The sequence below is a fragment of the Sander lucioperca genome, chromosome 6, assembly GCF_008315115.2.
Source record: "Sander lucioperca isolate FBNREF2018 chromosome 6, SLUC_FBN_1.2, whole genome shotgun sequence".
Taxonomy (NCBI): Eukaryota; Metazoa; Chordata; class Actinopteri; order Perciformes; family Percidae; genus Sander; species Sander lucioperca.
Window position 1 is genome coordinate 6,291,206 of NC_050178.1, and position 16,869 is coordinate 6,308,074.

Below are 16,869 nucleotides of genomic sequence, written 5' to 3' on the forward strand. Positions count from 1 at the left end.
GAGACTATCAGCACAGCACACTGATAGATATTGTTGATTCTCTTCTTAGTTTTCCAAGTGTTGTGCTGTAAATTATTTTGGACTGAATTTGCCTCTCCACTCCACGTTACAAAACGTCTCCCCTGTATGCAGATTTATTTCTGAGACTTATTAACCCAACACACTATTGCACATTTGAATAGTTTAATCCTTATACTTGTGTGGATACAAGAAATAAAGAAGTAAGGAAAGTCAGCAGCCCTGGAGAGCAATGACGTTGAAGGTGAGTGGTTTGGAGGGCTCACTATGAACGTCCAACCTCACTACAATGATGTGACACAGTATTGCCCTCTAGAGGAGAAGCTGCAAGAATGCACTTCTTTGACCATTTATTAACCTTTATTTAGATGAGCGGACAAACCTCACCCATGATTTACATGCTGACATTGTGTTTTGAAATGTCATATTGTTCCATTCACTTATACACTTTCAAAAGACAGGCCCTTACTAATACCCCCTTTGGTGTATACTCATTGTACCTTTGGCCACGATGAGCATGCCTCCGCTCTGGAGCAGATCTCCTGAGAAGTTTCCCTGAATGCCTTCAGCATTGGCCTATAAAACAGCAGGGAAAACAGGTAGCCAGAGGTCAGTGTGTCAATCTGGGTCTCAGCAACTTTACTACTTTTACCCTGCTTTACCCCCTGTGACCAAAGTACATATGAACCATAAAGTAATCATATAACCATGAAGCTATATACCTTTGCAGCTGCATTTCGTACTTTCTTCCCCAAAGCAGCGGGAACCACAGTTAAGGCTGTGTACCTGAGTGTGAAGAAACAGAGTCTCTTGAATAGAGATCATCACAAGGCAGCGAATCTTTTGCAAAGGAGATAAGATTAGCATAAGTGGTGAAACCTAATATCCCACAGCCCAAGGACATGCATTCAAATGTCTTAATTTAGTCCAACAGTCCAAAACCCAAAGTTATTCAGTTTATGATCATAAAAGACAAAAATAGTAGCTAATCCTCACATTTGAAAAGCTGGAACCAGTAAATGCTTGGCTGTTTTGCTTGAAAAATGACTAAAACAATCAATTATTAAAATAGTTGCAGATGAATCGTTGCGGTTCTGAAGTATATAATTATAGTTAAGAAATCTTTGACAAATGAAGGCAATTCACATCAGGGTCAAAGCAAACCATAGGTCGTATAAAACAAACTCACCTTTTGAAACCCAAATCCTTGTAGCTTTTCTTTTGTTCATCAACATAAATGGCTACAAGAAAAAGATAATGAATGGTTATTTACAATCCTACAAAATGTCTGTTTAAAGTGAATCCCTTTGTTTTTGTGGGTGACACTGTTCACTGAACCCATCACAACTGGGGAAATGCTTTCATTTAAAAGGAGCAGTGTGTAACATTTAGGGGGATCTATTGGCAGAAATGGAATACAATATTCATAGTTATGTTTTCATTATTGTATAATCACCTGAAACTAAGAATTGTTGTGTTTTCATTAGCTTAAAATGAGCACTTTATATCTGCATACGGAGCGGGTCCTCTTCCACGGAGCAATACATCCATACACGGAGGCCGCCATGTTGCACCGCCATGTTCTACAGTAGCCCACAACGGACAAACCAAACACTGGCTCTAGAGAGGGCCTTAAACGTTTTTACGCTGCCTGAAGGCTCCGTAGGTTCTACTACACACTTGGAAAGGGAGGGGTGACTGGAGGGGTATAGAGTTGGTTGCAATCTGCAACATCATTGCTAGATGCCACTAAGTCCTACACACTGAGCCTTTAAGTTACAAGTAAAAGTAGAAATATCTTAGTCTAAAAATAAGGAAGCAAAAGTCCTGAATTCAAAATGTTACAAATGGGGATAAGGGATACTTTGCCGATATTCAACCAACTTTGTATCATAATAATGTTGGTAGTATGTGTAAATGAACAATACAGTATTAAACTTCCCTCCGTCTTACCAGTGCCCAGATCTCCCTACTCACAGGCCAGCTGGCGCTAGGGCTGTTGCTGTCACTACAGACTGTACTTCCACATTCGCACACGAAGAGTATAGAAGTGGATCGAGAGTAAGAGCCGCCCCTCTTTCTATTTCTTAACCTTGGACCGAACTCAGATTAAACTGTAGAACTAGAAAGTGCTTCAACTTCAACTTTCAACTTTATTATCTCAAAGGAAATTTTATCTGCACCAGGCATCAAATCGCATCAAGGATCATGACAAACATAAAAATATTGACAGCCCAACAACAGCATCAAACACAGAAAAATTACACACCACAAATGAAAACAAGGTACAAAGAAAATACTCAAGTAAAGTACAAGTATATCACAATTGTACTTCAGTACAGTAGCCTACTTGAGTAAATGTATTTACCACTGTTTCAATGCAATAATTGAAGTACTGGCCCAAAACAGCTGTTTCAAAAATAAAGTTGCTCATTCATGCAGTTGGATCATGTTATGTCGTAAAATCTTTGGTCACATTCAAAAATGAATGAACAGACAGAAAGAAACTGACCGATTAGGGCTGTAGTGCAAAAATAGTTTTAGTGGAGCAGATTTAAGCCTTGTGTGTCAAGATGTGTTTTCCAGTTTAAGCACCACATATTTTTCATTTGAGTGTCAGTGCAACCAAATTAGGAAAAGACCCTTGTTTTGTAGATGAGTAAGTACTGCTTACATCCTTTGAAAAACCTTCCTTCTTTGAAGTCCTTCAGCCCCAACTCCTCTGGTCCGACCCCCACCAGCGCTACACCGCTGGCTCTCAGGTCCGGCTCCAGTTTGCTGATCTCTGTTGCCATCCACCGACACACCTGACAGCCAAACCTACGCAGGAAGAACAAGACCACCGGCTGGTCCTGCCACAGGGACTGGAGCTCTACGCTCTGAAACAGACAGAGAGGACAACTCACAGTTAAATCACAAATCAGGTGACACACAGGTAACATTTGGGAAATGGGTGTAGTTAGAGTTTACTATTCTGTATCAGTTTTCTGTGAAATTGATGATAGAGAATACATTAGATTTAAACAGAGCAATATCATGATTCACATTCACATATGTTCCCTTCAGATCATCATTATGTCAAGTTTGAGGTCTCATTTGACACCAATTATATCAATGCTGTGAGGTAATGGCAGGTTTAACACGGCAAGGTCTCAGCAGGAAAACACAGGTCTCCAAGGGGAACAAACAGCACGGCTTTATATTAAAAGAGAGCACCTTTGAACACAATCCAATTAAGCAAATATACATCAAATAAGAGGAAAGCTCAAAGGTGTACAGTACCAGTCAAAAGTTTCATTTAGCTTTCTAACCGAACAGTCGCCTAACGTTAGCTTAATAGCTTTACGTACCTCGCCAGTGTCACCGTTCTTCAACAAGTTCTTTCCAACTTGAACAAGGTCGACGTTTGCCATTTTCTACGACTGATTTACGAGGACTGCACCGGCTGAACAATGTTACAAGAAATATAGTTTCTACAGTGTATAAAGTTATAATAAGAATGTTTGAGTAACGCCCGCGCAACAGTTGCGAAACATCTGCATCGTGATATACAACTACTGAGCACTGACGTCTAATCAGATTCGGTTGGTGCTGAAAAGTCAGCCAATTACAGCGCGCGCTGTGTGGAACGGAGGAGGGGCTTCGTAAGGGAAACTGTCAGCACGTGCATCTCACAACTAAAATCAACATAAACTTTATTTATTATAAATAGGCTAATGCAGGCTGCACAAGGTGTGGTGCATGTGAGCTCAAAGTATGCAATTTATTGCCTGAACTTTGTTTCCTTAAAGCTCGTATGGTCCAGCTGTCAGTTTTCTATTAACTCCTGAGAAAGAAAGCACCCATCTTGTTCTGCTTTACGATTAACCTGTTTGTACAGAGGCCCTAAAGTCCTGAATCCCTTTTTTTTTTTATCTTGTGGGCATAAGTTATTTATCTTATGCACACTTGGGCTCTGTTTGGCAACCAGTGGTGGAACATTTACTCAACCACTGTAACGTTAACTTCAGTTTTTTCATCTTCTGTCACCTACCTTATCCTTCTACTCCATTACCTAACCTTTGAAGACCAAGATTTTAGCCTGCATAAAAACCATGTTTCCATATCTGGTCATAACCCAAAATAGAAATAATTTCATAAAACTTTGGTCACAAAAACATAATAGGCATATCTGTGGTTTAGTGACATTTATGCTAATTCTATACATCAGTGTTTTAGAGGTTGTTTCCATCCCTCCTGTAAATCAATTCAATTCAAAGACAAAGACCCAACAATTCCCCTCCAAGAGCAAGCATTTGCGACAGTGGTAAGGAAAAACTTCCTTTTTACAGACAGAAACCTCGGACAGAGCTTGACTCTTGGTGGGCAGCCATCTGCCGCTGCCGGTTGGGACACAGAGACACTGATACAGATATACAGAGAAATATGATTCATAATAATAATAGCAGTTGGTATGATGAACAGTGGCAATTAAAGTAACAATAAAGATAATAGAACTATGACTATAATAGTAGTAGCAGTGCAGGGTTTAGCAGGGCGTCGAGCACGACCACGGCAGCAGCTGCAACCACGATTTAGGTGCCACGCTAATCCAAGGAAAACTGCTAGGTGAGAAAACATAAGGACTCCAGGGAATAAGATTCCCGGAGCTAAATTAGTAACAAGCATTACTGGGACATGAATGCACACAGATGGAAAGAGAGACTGCAATCTGCCACCCACTACTGGCCAGTGACTGGCCCTTCACTTATTCGGCCTTGCCTAGGAACCTACCATCTGCTCAGGATGTGAGCCACACCGATTTAAACCATATAAAGATTATAGAAATAACACGTATTAAGTTAAGGTTCCTTTGTTACTGCTGACAATCACATTTGCTGTATGGGCACACACCAGTCACACACACACACCCACGAGTGCATTTACTGCATGTCATAGCAGGACAAGCACAGGTGTAACTGATGACATTAAAAACGACAGCACTCTATTTAGGTGAGCTAGTGGTATTGTGCATGCTGGCTCAGTGTCATTGCTTACTGGGGCACTTAATGGAACTGACACCTTGTTAATAGAATTTCTTTCACCTGTGCTTTTCCTGCTATGACAAGTCAAACCGTCTATTTGACCCCCCCTCCGTCACTCACTGCTAATCATGGACCTAATCATACACACCTGTTTTCACTATCGATTTAGCAAAAGATGCTCCAATTAAAACCTGCTTACCTGTTATTTGTATAACCTCATTGCCAGATTCACCAAAACACTAGCTTGAAAATAATGAGACAGGGCCTTGTAAAATATCTATCCACTATTATCTCATACTGAATGAGAATTGTATTGCTATAGTGTTATATTACACTCTTCTCAGGGATCATTTCATCTTACAGTTTATCGCTTTGGCACAATCGTTGAATGACTTTGTCAAACTATATTATATGAACATTAGGTCAGTTTTTCACATAGTTATTTATAACTGTGTTGGCACAAAATACACTGAGTAAGCCTTGCAAATCAAAATAGTTTGCATTCATTTGCTATTGAATCCTATTACTCTCAAATGCAATTATACACATGTTCATTGTGTAAATCCTTACATGCAAAATAGAGCAACCAACAATCACAATAAGCTGTCACACATATAGGATAAATTATAGTTATGTGGTATTGTTGTAAAAGTTGTCAGATGGATAGACTTAGGCTATAGGGAACAATTTAATTTCCTCAAAATTTAGAGGAACCAAACGCAAACAGGTGACAGTTGAGGATATCACAGCAGATTGTAGTGGCATGCCAAAAAGTTTTTCACTCGTTGAATCGCAAGGGAGGACATCAGGTGTGATGTCAATAAAACGTTGTGGCCATCAGAGAGGAGAAATTGGATGACCCATGAGGTTGATACATCATATTTTCTTTTTTCTTGCACATATTGTACAGTTGATCATTTTTGCTGTTGTATATCTTTTTTTCTGTACAAGCTTTCTTTATGTATTTGCAGTTGGCTGGTGTGCACATACAATGAGAAATACATGTTGAAAGTATAGAGTGAGCCATAGCTTAAAACAATACTATTCAGCTGCCTAAATATATAATGTTAGCAAATGGACAATATTAAATAGAGTACACTGACAAGATGTATTTATATTTTGACTGTCTTGGTACAAGCAATGATAAAGTAACATTTAGTTTTGATGACAACGATTTATTCATTGATGGATTTTACAACTGAAACATGAGTTAACTATTTTACAGTAATTGAGTAGCCTAATCACCCTTTGCAGGTCACATAGAGTGATGTGCTTAATGTACTACATGGTATGAGAATTGTACTTAGAGTTTTGACAATAGTAAGTTTGTTGTAGTAAATATGCCAAATCGATTGAGAAAAACTGTATTTACTCAAGTCAGAATGTATTTAATTGATCTTACATGGCTTGCACTTTTTGTGACGTTATATAAAAAACAGCAAGACATGTTGGCACACTAGTACAGGAGTGAATAATTGCTGACCAGTGACATGCATATAAGTGAGAAATGCGTGCGCAATTTGCATAATTATAAGCATAAAAACAGAAAAAGAAATTGCTATTTATTTAACCGTTTTCCCTTTTCCCCTTATCTATAAAGTTTTTTTTTTAAAAAAGTCTTATTTTACTCTTTTTGACAATTTTATATTCTGCAAACCTATGAGTGTTTGTCTTCATTGAAGCTCTGGTGTTTAGACAGTGAAATATTCAAACCCAATTCACTATTTTAATGAATAATATGGATTTGTCCTTGTCATTCATATACACATTCGCCCAAAGGACATCCTAGCATATTTGGTATATTTATTTGAAAACCTAAGGATTTCGACTAGAATTTAAAATAAAGTTGTGGGGTTTGAACAATGTTTAGCTAAACAACATGACTTTGTAATGACAAACCGAGGGTTAAACAACTGAGGACACTCTAATATTAGGCTACATAGCCTAATTTGATTAGTGTTGTGGAGGCATTTCCACCAATAAGTGAAGCCTAGGACCTACACTGTATGTATATGCGAGTAGAGGCTAGATAGATAGATGTGGGGGTTTTTCAGCAGGGACTGTCCCTGGTGCTGATGTTGCAGGGAGGAGCGTGACGTCAAGGGAGAGACCGGGAGGAAGAGGAGAAGGGGGAGAGGAGAAGAGGGGGTAGGAGAAGGGACTGGGGAGAGTGCGGGGGGATGACTGCATGAAAAGGAAAAAAAAAAAAAAAAACAACAATCATGACTCCTGTAATTCATCCTACGTCTTTTTTATAGCCTAAATCATAATGGTTGGTCTGTACACAGCATGCCGCAATAAATGACGAGCCTCCCCGATAAGGTAATTATTATCTTTCACGTTTAAATTTGCACGCCTGCTTCATCTTCTAACACAGTTAAGTCGATTGTGTGGTCTACACCTTAAGAAACAAATGACAAGTCGAGGATAATATCGAGGATCATTACAAAAAAGACAAACACATAGCATATATATAAAAGCATCGATCTGTTACGTGGCTACATATAGGATGGGTCAAATGTTTAGTGTAGGCTAAGCGATCATGACATGTTATCTTTGTAACTTGTCTTAAAAGCCATCATTATATAACCTCCATTGGCTCCATTGTTTCCGATTTGAGCTTCCTCCATGAAATATTAAAATGGAAACAGGCTTAATGAGAGCGGTACCGCATACACTGCTGTAGTCAGCCACGCGAGCACATGGGCTTTGCGCACAACACTAACATGCGCATTGGTTGCATTGCGTCGTGCCCATCATTGCTGTGGCATCGCTGTTGTCTGCTGACGACTGCAGTGTCCTCTTGGTAGCACTACATAACCATTAGCGGCATTAAGTTACTCACATGACTACGATGCTACATTGTGATGATCTTGAATGACCTCTAATATGAAAAATCAACCCAGAACAAGTTTGAACTTGGCAATGTTTATCACCCTTTTATATGCTGCAGTTTAAGCTGGTTTGAGAGAGATGTCATCTCCGGGAATGGGCACCCCCAGTGACCCCCTTTTGGCCAGTCCAGGAGGGAGGTTATCTACAGCTCAGGAAGGTCTCTGGAGGAGCTCACTCCCCAAAACCACCAGCTTCCCAACGTCCACCACTCGGCACCTCAGTCACCGCGCCAACAACTTCCAAAGACAGCCAAAGCGCCGGAAGCTGATAAGACCTTCACCACCGCCGCCGCCCAACACACCCTGTCCCCTGGACCAGCTGGACCTCAGTGAGCTTCCCCCAAGGCGTACCTTCCAAGAGCTGCTCTTCAATGGCTGCATCCTGTTTGGTATTGAATTTAGCTATGCCATGGAAACAGCTTATGTGACTCCTGTGCTTCTACAGATGGGCTTGCCTGATCAATTCTACAGCTTGGTGTGGTTTATTAGCCCCATACTGGGTAAGTGAACAACAAGGCAAGATGATCTCCTGGTGGACAGGGTGATACATCATCAAGTGATTTTGAGTAGCATTCATTTTGTGCAGCACTTAAGGCTCTTAACTCCATCCTCTGTCTTTGGCTTGAAGGATTCCTCGTTCAGCCTCTGCTCGGAGCGTGGAGTGATCGTTGTACATCCCGGTTTGGACGAAGGAGACCCTTTATATTTGCCTTGGCTGTAGGTAAGAAATGTAGTATTGTGCTTAGTAAGTAAAATACTAAATACATAGGCCTATATATTATATGTAATAAGTATGTATGTAAGTCTAGTTATGTAAAGTTGGGGGACTTAAAAGAGACAGATTAATGGTCAAAACGGATGCAACAGAGGCTGAGATATACTGCCTTTTTGTCTATAATATAAGCAAAAACACTGGATAGGCCTAATATGCTTCCAATAATGTAACTCGATACAGATCTTTTGTTAGACCTTTCACACCTGGTAAATGCTGTTGTCTCCCAAACTCCACGGCCCAGTTGTAAACAGGTTTACTATTAAAGATTTTCAGCCTCCAAGCCCACACTGAGATAGGCTACCTTGTTGATGTCACTTAAATATTGTTCCCTGACTTTACAAAGCTTCTCCAGAGCCACAGAAGACATTATACAACTGCTTTGACTGGCTTTGCGCTACTCTCCATACCTAGTAAATTGACTAAAATCGGCGGACTGCCCTTTTAATGATGTATACATTAATGATGTCTTACTACTTAGCAAGATTTCTGTTGAACTCTTTTTCTCCCCTTCATAGGGGCTCTGTTCGGTCTAACCCTGGTACTGAACGGGCGGGACATTGGAGGTGCACTGGCTGACACTGCATCAAATCACAAGTGGGGAATTGTCCTGACGGTGTGTGGTGTGGTTTTGATGGACTTCAGCGCTGATTCAGCCGACAACCCAAGCCATGCCTACATGATGGATGTGTGCAGCCCAGAGGACCAGGATCGGGGGCTGAACATCCATGCACTACTGGCAGGTAAGAAAACACTTAACGCAGTCACAAACTCAGGGTTACTTTATTATTATACAGTAGAAGCTATAGCTTATGTTCTTTGAAGGTAATTTAGAGAAAAAATACCTGAAATAAAGCTTTAAGCTATTACCAGTTACTGCAAAAGGTAATTTATTTGTTTCTTAATCTTGCTCTGCAGGACTAGGCGGTGGATTTGGCTACATTGTGGGTGGCATCAACTGGGACCAGACACAATTTGGAAGGTCAATGGGAGGTCAACTGCGGGTCATATACCTGTTCACAAGTATCACTTTGGTGTTCGCCACAGCCATGACTCTGATGAGTATCCCCGAACGGACCCTACCAAAGAACAAAAACTCCAGCAAAGCTCATCTAAAAAGCCCCAGCCTCCCTCTTCCTCTCTCCCCCCCTGTTGCGCAAGGATCATCTTTGGGACTGGATGAGGAAGATGAGGAAGGTTCTTACAGCTACAATTACTCAAAGTCTCACCCATATAACTCTGACCCTCTTGCCCATTCTTGCAGTGCCAATGCACGTCTCTGTGCTGGCCTCACTAGCCCCATATCACCCATGAGCCCCCTCACTCCGAAGTATGGCAGCTTTATTAGTAGGGACAGCTCGCTCACTGGCATCAATGACTTTGCGTCTTCATTAGGAACCTCCTATATAGACAGTGTGCTCATAAACTGCTACACAGGCCAGCAGACACCACAGGCCCTGGCCTCTAGTTCCACCACTGCGCCCCTGCCTCCAGGGAACTCCCCTCCTCCGGACGAGTCCACACAGGGAGCAGGGAGCCATCCTGCAGGACAGACCCAGGCTGATGTGGTGTCTCATCCAGCTGGGGGAACTCAGGATCCAGAAGCGCCACAGCCTGAGGGATATGCACAATCTCAGGTCACAGCTGGGGCTCAACCTGGTGCAGGGTCACATCGGGGCTCTTCTGCTGGTATCCTGAAGCGACCCCAGAGTCTTGCACTAATGGAGGAGCCCATGGCAACCCAGATTGTTGAGCTGGAGAATGGACGCAGGAGAACAGTGACCTTCAGCCAGCAGGTCGGGACACATATTTTGAAAATGACAAAAGCTGTTTAGTAAGTAGCCACCACAGCATTTTTAAACACAGTGTTGTCTTTTTTCTCTGATGAAGGTTGCAAACATTTTGCTGAATGGGGTGCGCTATGAGAGTGATCTGAGTGAGAATGTGGAGACAGGAGAATCGCAAATGTCAATGAAGCTGCTGTGTATAGCCATCTACAGGATGCCTCCCTCTCTGCGGAGTTTGTGCACTAATCATTTCCTGGGTGAGAATTATCCCTATTTAAATTGTATTGCACATAAAACCCTGCAACACTGTCAAAATGGTTTTGTAGTTAATATGAACTGAGTTGATACTTATTTTCACTTATTATATTGTTCTCTCTAGGCTGGCTGTCCTTTGAAGGCATGCTGCTCTTCTACACTGACTTCATGGGGGAGTTTGTGTTTGAAGGAGACCCCAAGGCACCCCATGACTCTGAGGCTTACCAACGGTACAATGCTGGTGTTAGCATGGGCTGCTGGGGAATGTGCATCTATGCATTCAGTGCTGCTTTCTACTCAGGTAAGCTACACTCCTAATAACAACATATATTGGATGCAGCTCTGGCCAGGGAAGAGTTTTTTTTTTTTTTTTTAACCAGGAATGTGTCTTTCTTTCCTTGGCAATCTTTACATGTGTGCCTTCTGTTAATCTCTGGGTTTCTTCTTCAACTTTCAGCCATATTGGAGAAACTGGAGGAGCGTTTCTCTCTTCGCACTCTATATTTTTTTGCCTACCTGGCATTCGGTTTGGGCACAGGCCTGGCCACACTATCCACCAACCTCTACGTGGTACTTTCTCTCTGTGTCACCTATGGGGTGCTCTTCTCTTCTCTATGCACACTGCCTTACTCTCTGCTGTGTGAATACTACCAGAGCCCTCAGGTCAGTATCTAGATATGTAACTTATATCATTTGGGATTTTACCAGGACCAACTTAGTGGAATAGTTATTACAATTTTGGGAAATAAGCTTATTCTCTCAGCAAAAAAGTAAATAAGCGCATGTCCCAAAAATGTTGAATTACTCTTTGAACGTTTTGATTTGTGGTGCACTGCATAGATTGATCATATACCTAAAGTGTTTGCATATGTTCTTCAGTTTTGTGGCTCGTCCGAGGAAGGGACCAGACGCGGGATGGGGGTGGACATCTCTCTGCTCAGCTGCCAGTATTTCCTGGCTCAGATCCTGGTCTCTGTGGCGATGGGACCTCTGACCTCACTGGTGGGTGGCGCCCAGGGAGTGATGTACTTTGCAAGCCTGATGTCATTCGTGGGCTGCCTGTACTCCTCTCTCTGCATGGTGTACCAGCTGCCCCCCCCTGAGGGTGAGCCCCCCGATAGCGAGACTCAGCCACTATTGGTGCACATTTAGAAAAGCCTCTTAATTTACTTTACCTCACACACACTCAACAGACACACGCTATCACGCAGTTGTTTAGTGTCTGAGTGTGTTGACCTTCACAGCACTGATAGGACGAACATATCCTGTCGCACACTGTACAATTCCATATATTGTTTCACACTAATCAGCACTACTCTTCTCAGAGCTAGACAGACAGACAGATAGACATTGGCCACTGCTCTAAAATGTGTATACATGACCATTGTGTTTATACAGTGTGTGTCCATGCATTTTCTCCTAACTTTTGCAAATGAATGTGACCTTTTTGAATGCAGTGTGTGTGTGTGTGTGTGTGTGTGTGTGACCTTTTTGAGGCTAGATAAGCCTAAGCTGTTCTTCTGTCTGATTATTTGCTGTAAAATCTTGCATCATCTTTTTATCATCTTGTTTGTGTTTAGTATAGAAATGTTGATCACTACATACAGGTTAACCACAGCTTTCGCCATTTTAGTTCCTTTTATCAGTTGCCAAACGTCTGCATGAGCTGCAATGTAATCTCTCAAAGCCTTGTGTTAATGTTTTGTTTTGGTAATACGGCCAAGGTAATGTCTACCTGCCTGTTTCTCTGAGTTAGCATATTAGCATCACAGTTTAGGCAGGATTTTTCTGACTAAATGAATGTGCTGCCAGTGTCCACTCACACTCACTGTTAATGCTCCTTCATTAATTCAAGAGCTCTTCAATTTAGCAAACACATACAATAGTCACTTGAAACTGAACAATGTTTAATCACAGTTACAGTCTTGAAGGGCTTCACATTGTTCACATTTTAACATCAAATAAAAAACCAAACACTTCCCACACAATTCAGTCAATATAAGACTTACTAGTGTGCTATCCCCAATTTTCACACTTTGGTGCTGGGTGACTCTTAATCAAGTCCCAAGTATGAGTAGAATGCCAATTAAGGAACTTAATCAGCATAGAGTTATGACTAATAGGATGACACACATACAAACACTCGTACGCAAACTTTCAAAAACAGAGAAATGCGTGCTGGTGGCAAATTCTGTCTGGGCCCTCACTAAGCCATGGTACAGCCGTGAGCTGTCACCCTACTCCTGGCCATGCCATTGTAATAATGACAGTGATTCTTGTCATTATCAGGAAGAGGAGAAGTTGAAACTGGGGTGTGAATCAGCATTCAGTCGGAAACCGAACAAAACAGAAGAACAGCAAAAAAGGAGAAGACTCGTGAACTATGGGTAACACTGAAGGTGGACAACATTGAAAGAAAAGACTGTTGGTTCATAGAGCCAGCAGCAAGTGCTTATTGTCATCATTAGGGTGCATGCTTAAGGTAGTATGCTTCTGCTCCGCCACGCTCGGCCCGCCAACTTTGTTTGATTTTTCCTCACAGGAAGTATCAAAACTTCATTATGTTTTCCATTCTAAAGAAGCCATCTTTATCAGCAAAATGGTAAAAATTTTTTTACATCTGTTGTGCCATGACAAACAGTATGCTTTGTCTGTTCAGCCTCAACACAGGCACCAAGCCTGACTTCAGGGCTTTAATAAAAGGTTAACTTTAGTATATAACCTGTTTCAAGCCTACCATTGGCTCAGACACTAAATACACCACCATTATGGTGCCAGTCATAATTGCTGCCTCAGCAGAATGTCAATTAACTACTATTTAAGCCTCCTGGACTGAGTAGATTCACACCATGCTAATGTTTCTAAGGAAACAGTATCTGTATGGATCATGCTGTTGCAACTTGCTTAAAAAACAAACACTTTGTGTTATATGGTACCACCTATTGCTCAATATTAGCAATGTTACTGTAAAAGCTACTTTTATTCAGGGTTCAGTTTAAACTAAAATGATAATTTTGCCATTTTCGACTCCTGTGTCAATTATTGTTTATCATTGATAACCATTGTGGCCTATACCAGTTGTCGTTCCAGCTGACTTCAGAAATAATGATCTGCAATCTTAAAGTACACCACACGGGGGAGACACAAGACAGCAATCCATTGATTCTGTGCACTCTTTTCCATCACCAAGTGAATGAGATTATTCCTGTTCCTTCCTGCATCTAAGCCAGCCATTTTCCAGGTTAAGAAAAATTGGGTCAAGTGACATCATCTACTTATAAAGCTATGGTTTTAAGAAGCACTAATGATCAGGTAACATACACACAAAAACACTTAAGTAAAAAGACAATTTATTTGTTAATCAGAATATACAAAGCAGTGGCTGAATTAACCGAATGTCATTCTGGTTCTGAAAAAGGCAGTCTTGGACACAAAACTGGTCTACCCAGCCATAACATAAAACTCATTGAAAATGTAAGAAAAACAAAGTATAAATGGTACAAACTTGCGTGGAATGCATACAGAACAAATGACCAAAGCTTTAAGATTTAAGAGGGGTTAATTTACATTGCAAAATCCTGCCTCCATAAAACAAGGTCAAGCAATTTTATCATGGAGGCGCAAGACAGAGCCCCTTTATTTATTTGCACCATCTGTTATGTTAACAGGGCAGCCAAGCCAAGGATTAACTAGCAGCTCAACACAAAAAAATATGCCTCAACTAATAATGCTAACAACTGTCCATTAGCCCCTGCTTAAAACTTATCTTTGGTCTTTTAAGTGAATCTGAGAGGTCAACATGAGCCTTGGAGGTGAGCAGCTGCCTGTATGTATGAATCATCTGGTCAGCACTGACATAATAGAGGTTGTGCTTCTAACATACCAATATAAAACCTCAAGAAATGAAAAAAAAAAACTGATCTCATGTTGTGGCCCAATTTGTACAAGTAGAAAAAAAGCTAATTTTAAAGACCAATAAATAACATTAATAAAAAAGGATGCAGGGCCACTATGTTTCAGGACTCCAGTGCAATGTGATAACATGGGAGCAAACAAAAAAAATATTTCTCAAAAAAAGGTACAGAAAGCACAAGCTCTACAACAGGATGTTGACCAGGCTGGTAAGACAGTGCTCCAAACAAGTAGCAGGGCAGAGACCTAAGCCTTCACCTCATCCTCTTTTGAATCTCCATTTTCCTCTGTTTTCTGCTTTTTTGTCTCCACCTTTTCCTATTAAAAAAAGGGAGAGTATTTCATGCATTAGCAAAGACTGAAGTTTACTGGATCAACACAATAAAAACTTGATTACAATTGTATTTTTCAGCCTTGTGACAACATACCTCCTCCTCTTCAGCTGCACGCTTCACAGGCTGTGCATCAGTCTCCTCAGCAGGGGGCGCCTCCTCTGCATCGCCTGTAAGCACAGTTTGTCACACTTAAGAAAATACATCTTTTACTTGAGTGTAATTAAGACAAGATTCATGTAAAAATGTATCTTGCCGAAATGGAATTTTGACTTCAAGGTGACAGCATTTATGAGGCAAATCAGAAGCAACCAAGGGACAAATTTAGATTTTTAAACACTGTTACTGAAGATTTGTTTTTCTGAAAACAGTAATACTGCTTTATATGAACATACCATCTCCATTCTTGTGTTTCTCCTCTCCGTTTTTTCCCACTTTGTCACTGTGATCAGCACCATTCTGAATGAAGAGAGGGAAATGTCAGTCCATGAACATCATAAGTCATGATTGGGCTTTTATTGAGCAATGCTGCAGAGAGAAACAAATCAAAAAATGAAATCCCAAGCATATTTTAACAATCCTCACAGTCTTACATGTAGAGACTCCTCTGGAGACACTTAAAAAAGGCATGTGTGTTGAGCTTACTACTCCCTTGAGGATTAGCTACCAAGCTAGACTAGAGACACCAATGGAAACGTCCAAAGGCTTGCTAGCTAACATCTGTGCCATTTCACAACCCAAACAAAGCACTGTGTGGAGAGCAGCTGAACAGGAGGGGGAGGCGGGTGCAGCGACACCTGCATGATGAGGGGTGTTAAGACAAAAGGCCATGAGGCTGGTCCTCCTCTCCAACTCACTGTGCCATTGGCAGGTGCGTCCCCGTTGTCCGTCTTCTTCTCCTCCTCCTCCACTTCTTTCTTCTCTTTCAGCTCCTACAAAATAAAAGCATGCATCTTGATCAATGTGACGGTTCAGCAACGAGTTTAATCTAAAGTACCACACGTTCTTACCACGTATGCTTTTAATTAAAAGAAAGCTCGTTTTGTATATTTGGGATAAAGTCTAATTCAAGGAAGACTATATTAGACAGTGGCAATGGCGAACGTTTTCATCTCAACTCGTAATGTAACGTTAACGTTAATGTAACGTTACCGTGGCTTCCCGCCCAGGAGCAGCTCCGCTTCACCAGCCCCTTTAACGTTATCGCTTTGTCTACAAGACATTTTAGCTAGCACATACGTTTGAATTTCCAGACAATATTTAGCTGTCGACGCTGTTAATTACAAATAAGTCACCTTGTCGGTATGTGGTTGTCGACAAGTGGCATTTCAAGATAACGTTTAGCGATAGTTATTTAGGTAACGTTATGACACTTTCCCCAATTAACGTTAACGTTACGTTTTAACTCAACATTAAGTACTGTTACTGCAGTCACCGACGGTTGTTTATCCCGAGCTAGCAAAACCAATTGTTGAAATAAAACAACTTTAAAAAGTTCCAAAAGCTTTTAACACGACAGTTCAACCGAGAAAAAGAAAATAAAACTGAATGAAACGCACCTTGACTGTAACCTCTGCAGTTGCGGTCGTGTCAACAGCTGTGTCGGCCATGGCTAATTTTGTGAATTAATTTATATAATAATATTCCTGTTCAGAAAAATATCTTTTATTTCTTGGCTCTTTGCCTTCGTGTGGATGTATGTCCAAAGGCGCTGAGAGAGAAATGGTGTCTGCCTGTCTCCGCTTTTCTGTCGAGTTCGTTGAAAATCCACTCTCCGGGTCGATCCCGCACACGATTGGACAATATCGACCACCGGAGAATTTGATTAGAGGGATATCCTGTCAATTATGGCAAGGCGCCCCGCCTACTAGCTAT

General features: G+C 41.2%; 3 protein-coding genes across 4 annotated transcripts in view; 1 reads left to right on the plus strand and 2 right to left on the minus strand.

Moving 5' to 3' along the window:
• The window catches only part of prxl2b (peroxiredoxin like 2B), a 5,698-nt gene extending 2,081 nt beyond the window's left edge, over positions 1-3,617 (minus strand). The window contains exons 1-5 of the mRNA XM_031301620.2: positions 3,369-3,617; positions 2,693-2,897; positions 1,208-1,259; positions 741-804; positions 519-594 (exon numbers count right to left, since the gene is read on the minus strand). Coding sequence (XP_031157480.1) covers positions 519-594; positions 741-804; positions 1,208-1,259; positions 2,693-2,897; positions 3,369-3,431 — 460 coding nt within the window. The 5' untranslated portion in view covers positions 3,432-3,617. The remainder of the gene's footprint in view (positions 1-518; positions 595-740; positions 805-1,207; positions 1,260-2,692; positions 2,898-3,368) is intronic.
• A 3,535-nt stretch (positions 3,618-7,152) lies between these two features.
• slc45a1 (solute carrier family 45 member 1) lies at positions 7,153-14,643 on the plus strand. 2 transcript variants are annotated; one of them, XM_031301622.2, is made up of 10 exons: positions 7,153-7,364; positions 7,996-8,436; positions 8,565-8,657; positions 9,227-9,451; positions 9,627-10,504; positions 10,599-10,752; positions 10,875-11,051; positions 11,208-11,413; positions 11,630-11,855; positions 13,040-14,643. In XM_031301622.2, the coding sequence occupies exons 2-10, from the start codon at positions 8,016-8,018 to the stop codon at positions 13,066-13,068; spliced, it is 2,409 nt and encodes an 802-aa protein (XP_031157482.1). In that variant the 5' UTR covers positions 7,153-7,364; positions 7,996-8,015; the 3' UTR covers positions 13,069-14,643. The 2 variants fall into 2 exon arrangements, with proteins under 2 accessions (XP_031157482.1, XP_031157481.1); XM_031301621.2 differs by having other exon boundaries at positions 11,630-14,643.
• Positions 14,084-16,800, minus strand: si:ch211-222l21.1 (prothymosin alpha). The gene is made up of 5 exons (XM_031301624.2): positions 16,554-16,800; positions 15,852-15,926; positions 15,390-15,453; positions 15,091-15,164; positions 14,084-14,980 (listed from the first exon to the last, which is right to left on the minus strand). Exons 1-5 carry the CDS (start codon positions 16,602-16,604, stop codon positions 14,909-14,911), a joined length of 336 nt encoding a protein of 111 aa, XP_031157484.1. The 5' UTR covers positions 16,605-16,800; the 3' UTR covers positions 14,084-14,908.
• Positions 16,801-16,869: the final 69 nt, after the last annotated feature.

Coding starts and splice junctions, on each gene's coding strand:
- slc45a1 (XM_031301621.2), top strand. CDS start 8,016: ATGTCATCTCCGGGAATGGGCACCCCCAGTGACCCCCTTTTGGCCAGT. Junction 9,452..9,626: donor CATCCATGCACTACTGGCAG/GTAAGAAAACAC, acceptor CTTGCTCTGCAG/GACTAGGCGGTGGATTTGGC. Junction 11,414..11,629: donor AATACTACCAGAGCCCTCAG/GTCAGTATCTAG, acceptor TATGTTCTTCAG/TTTTGTGGCTCGTCCGAGGA.
- si:ch211-222l21.1 (XM_031301624.2), bottom strand. CDS start 16,604: ATGGCCGACACAGCTGTTGACACGACCGCAACTGCAGAGGTTACAGTC. Junction 15,927..16,553: donor CTGCAGAGGTTACAGTCAAG/GTGCGTTTCATT, acceptor TTTATTTTGTAG/GAGCTGAAAGAGAAGAAAGA. Junction 14,981..15,090: donor GTGCAGCTGAAGAGGAGGAG/GTATGTTGTCAC, acceptor TTTTTTTAATAG/GAAAAGGTGGAGACAAAAAA.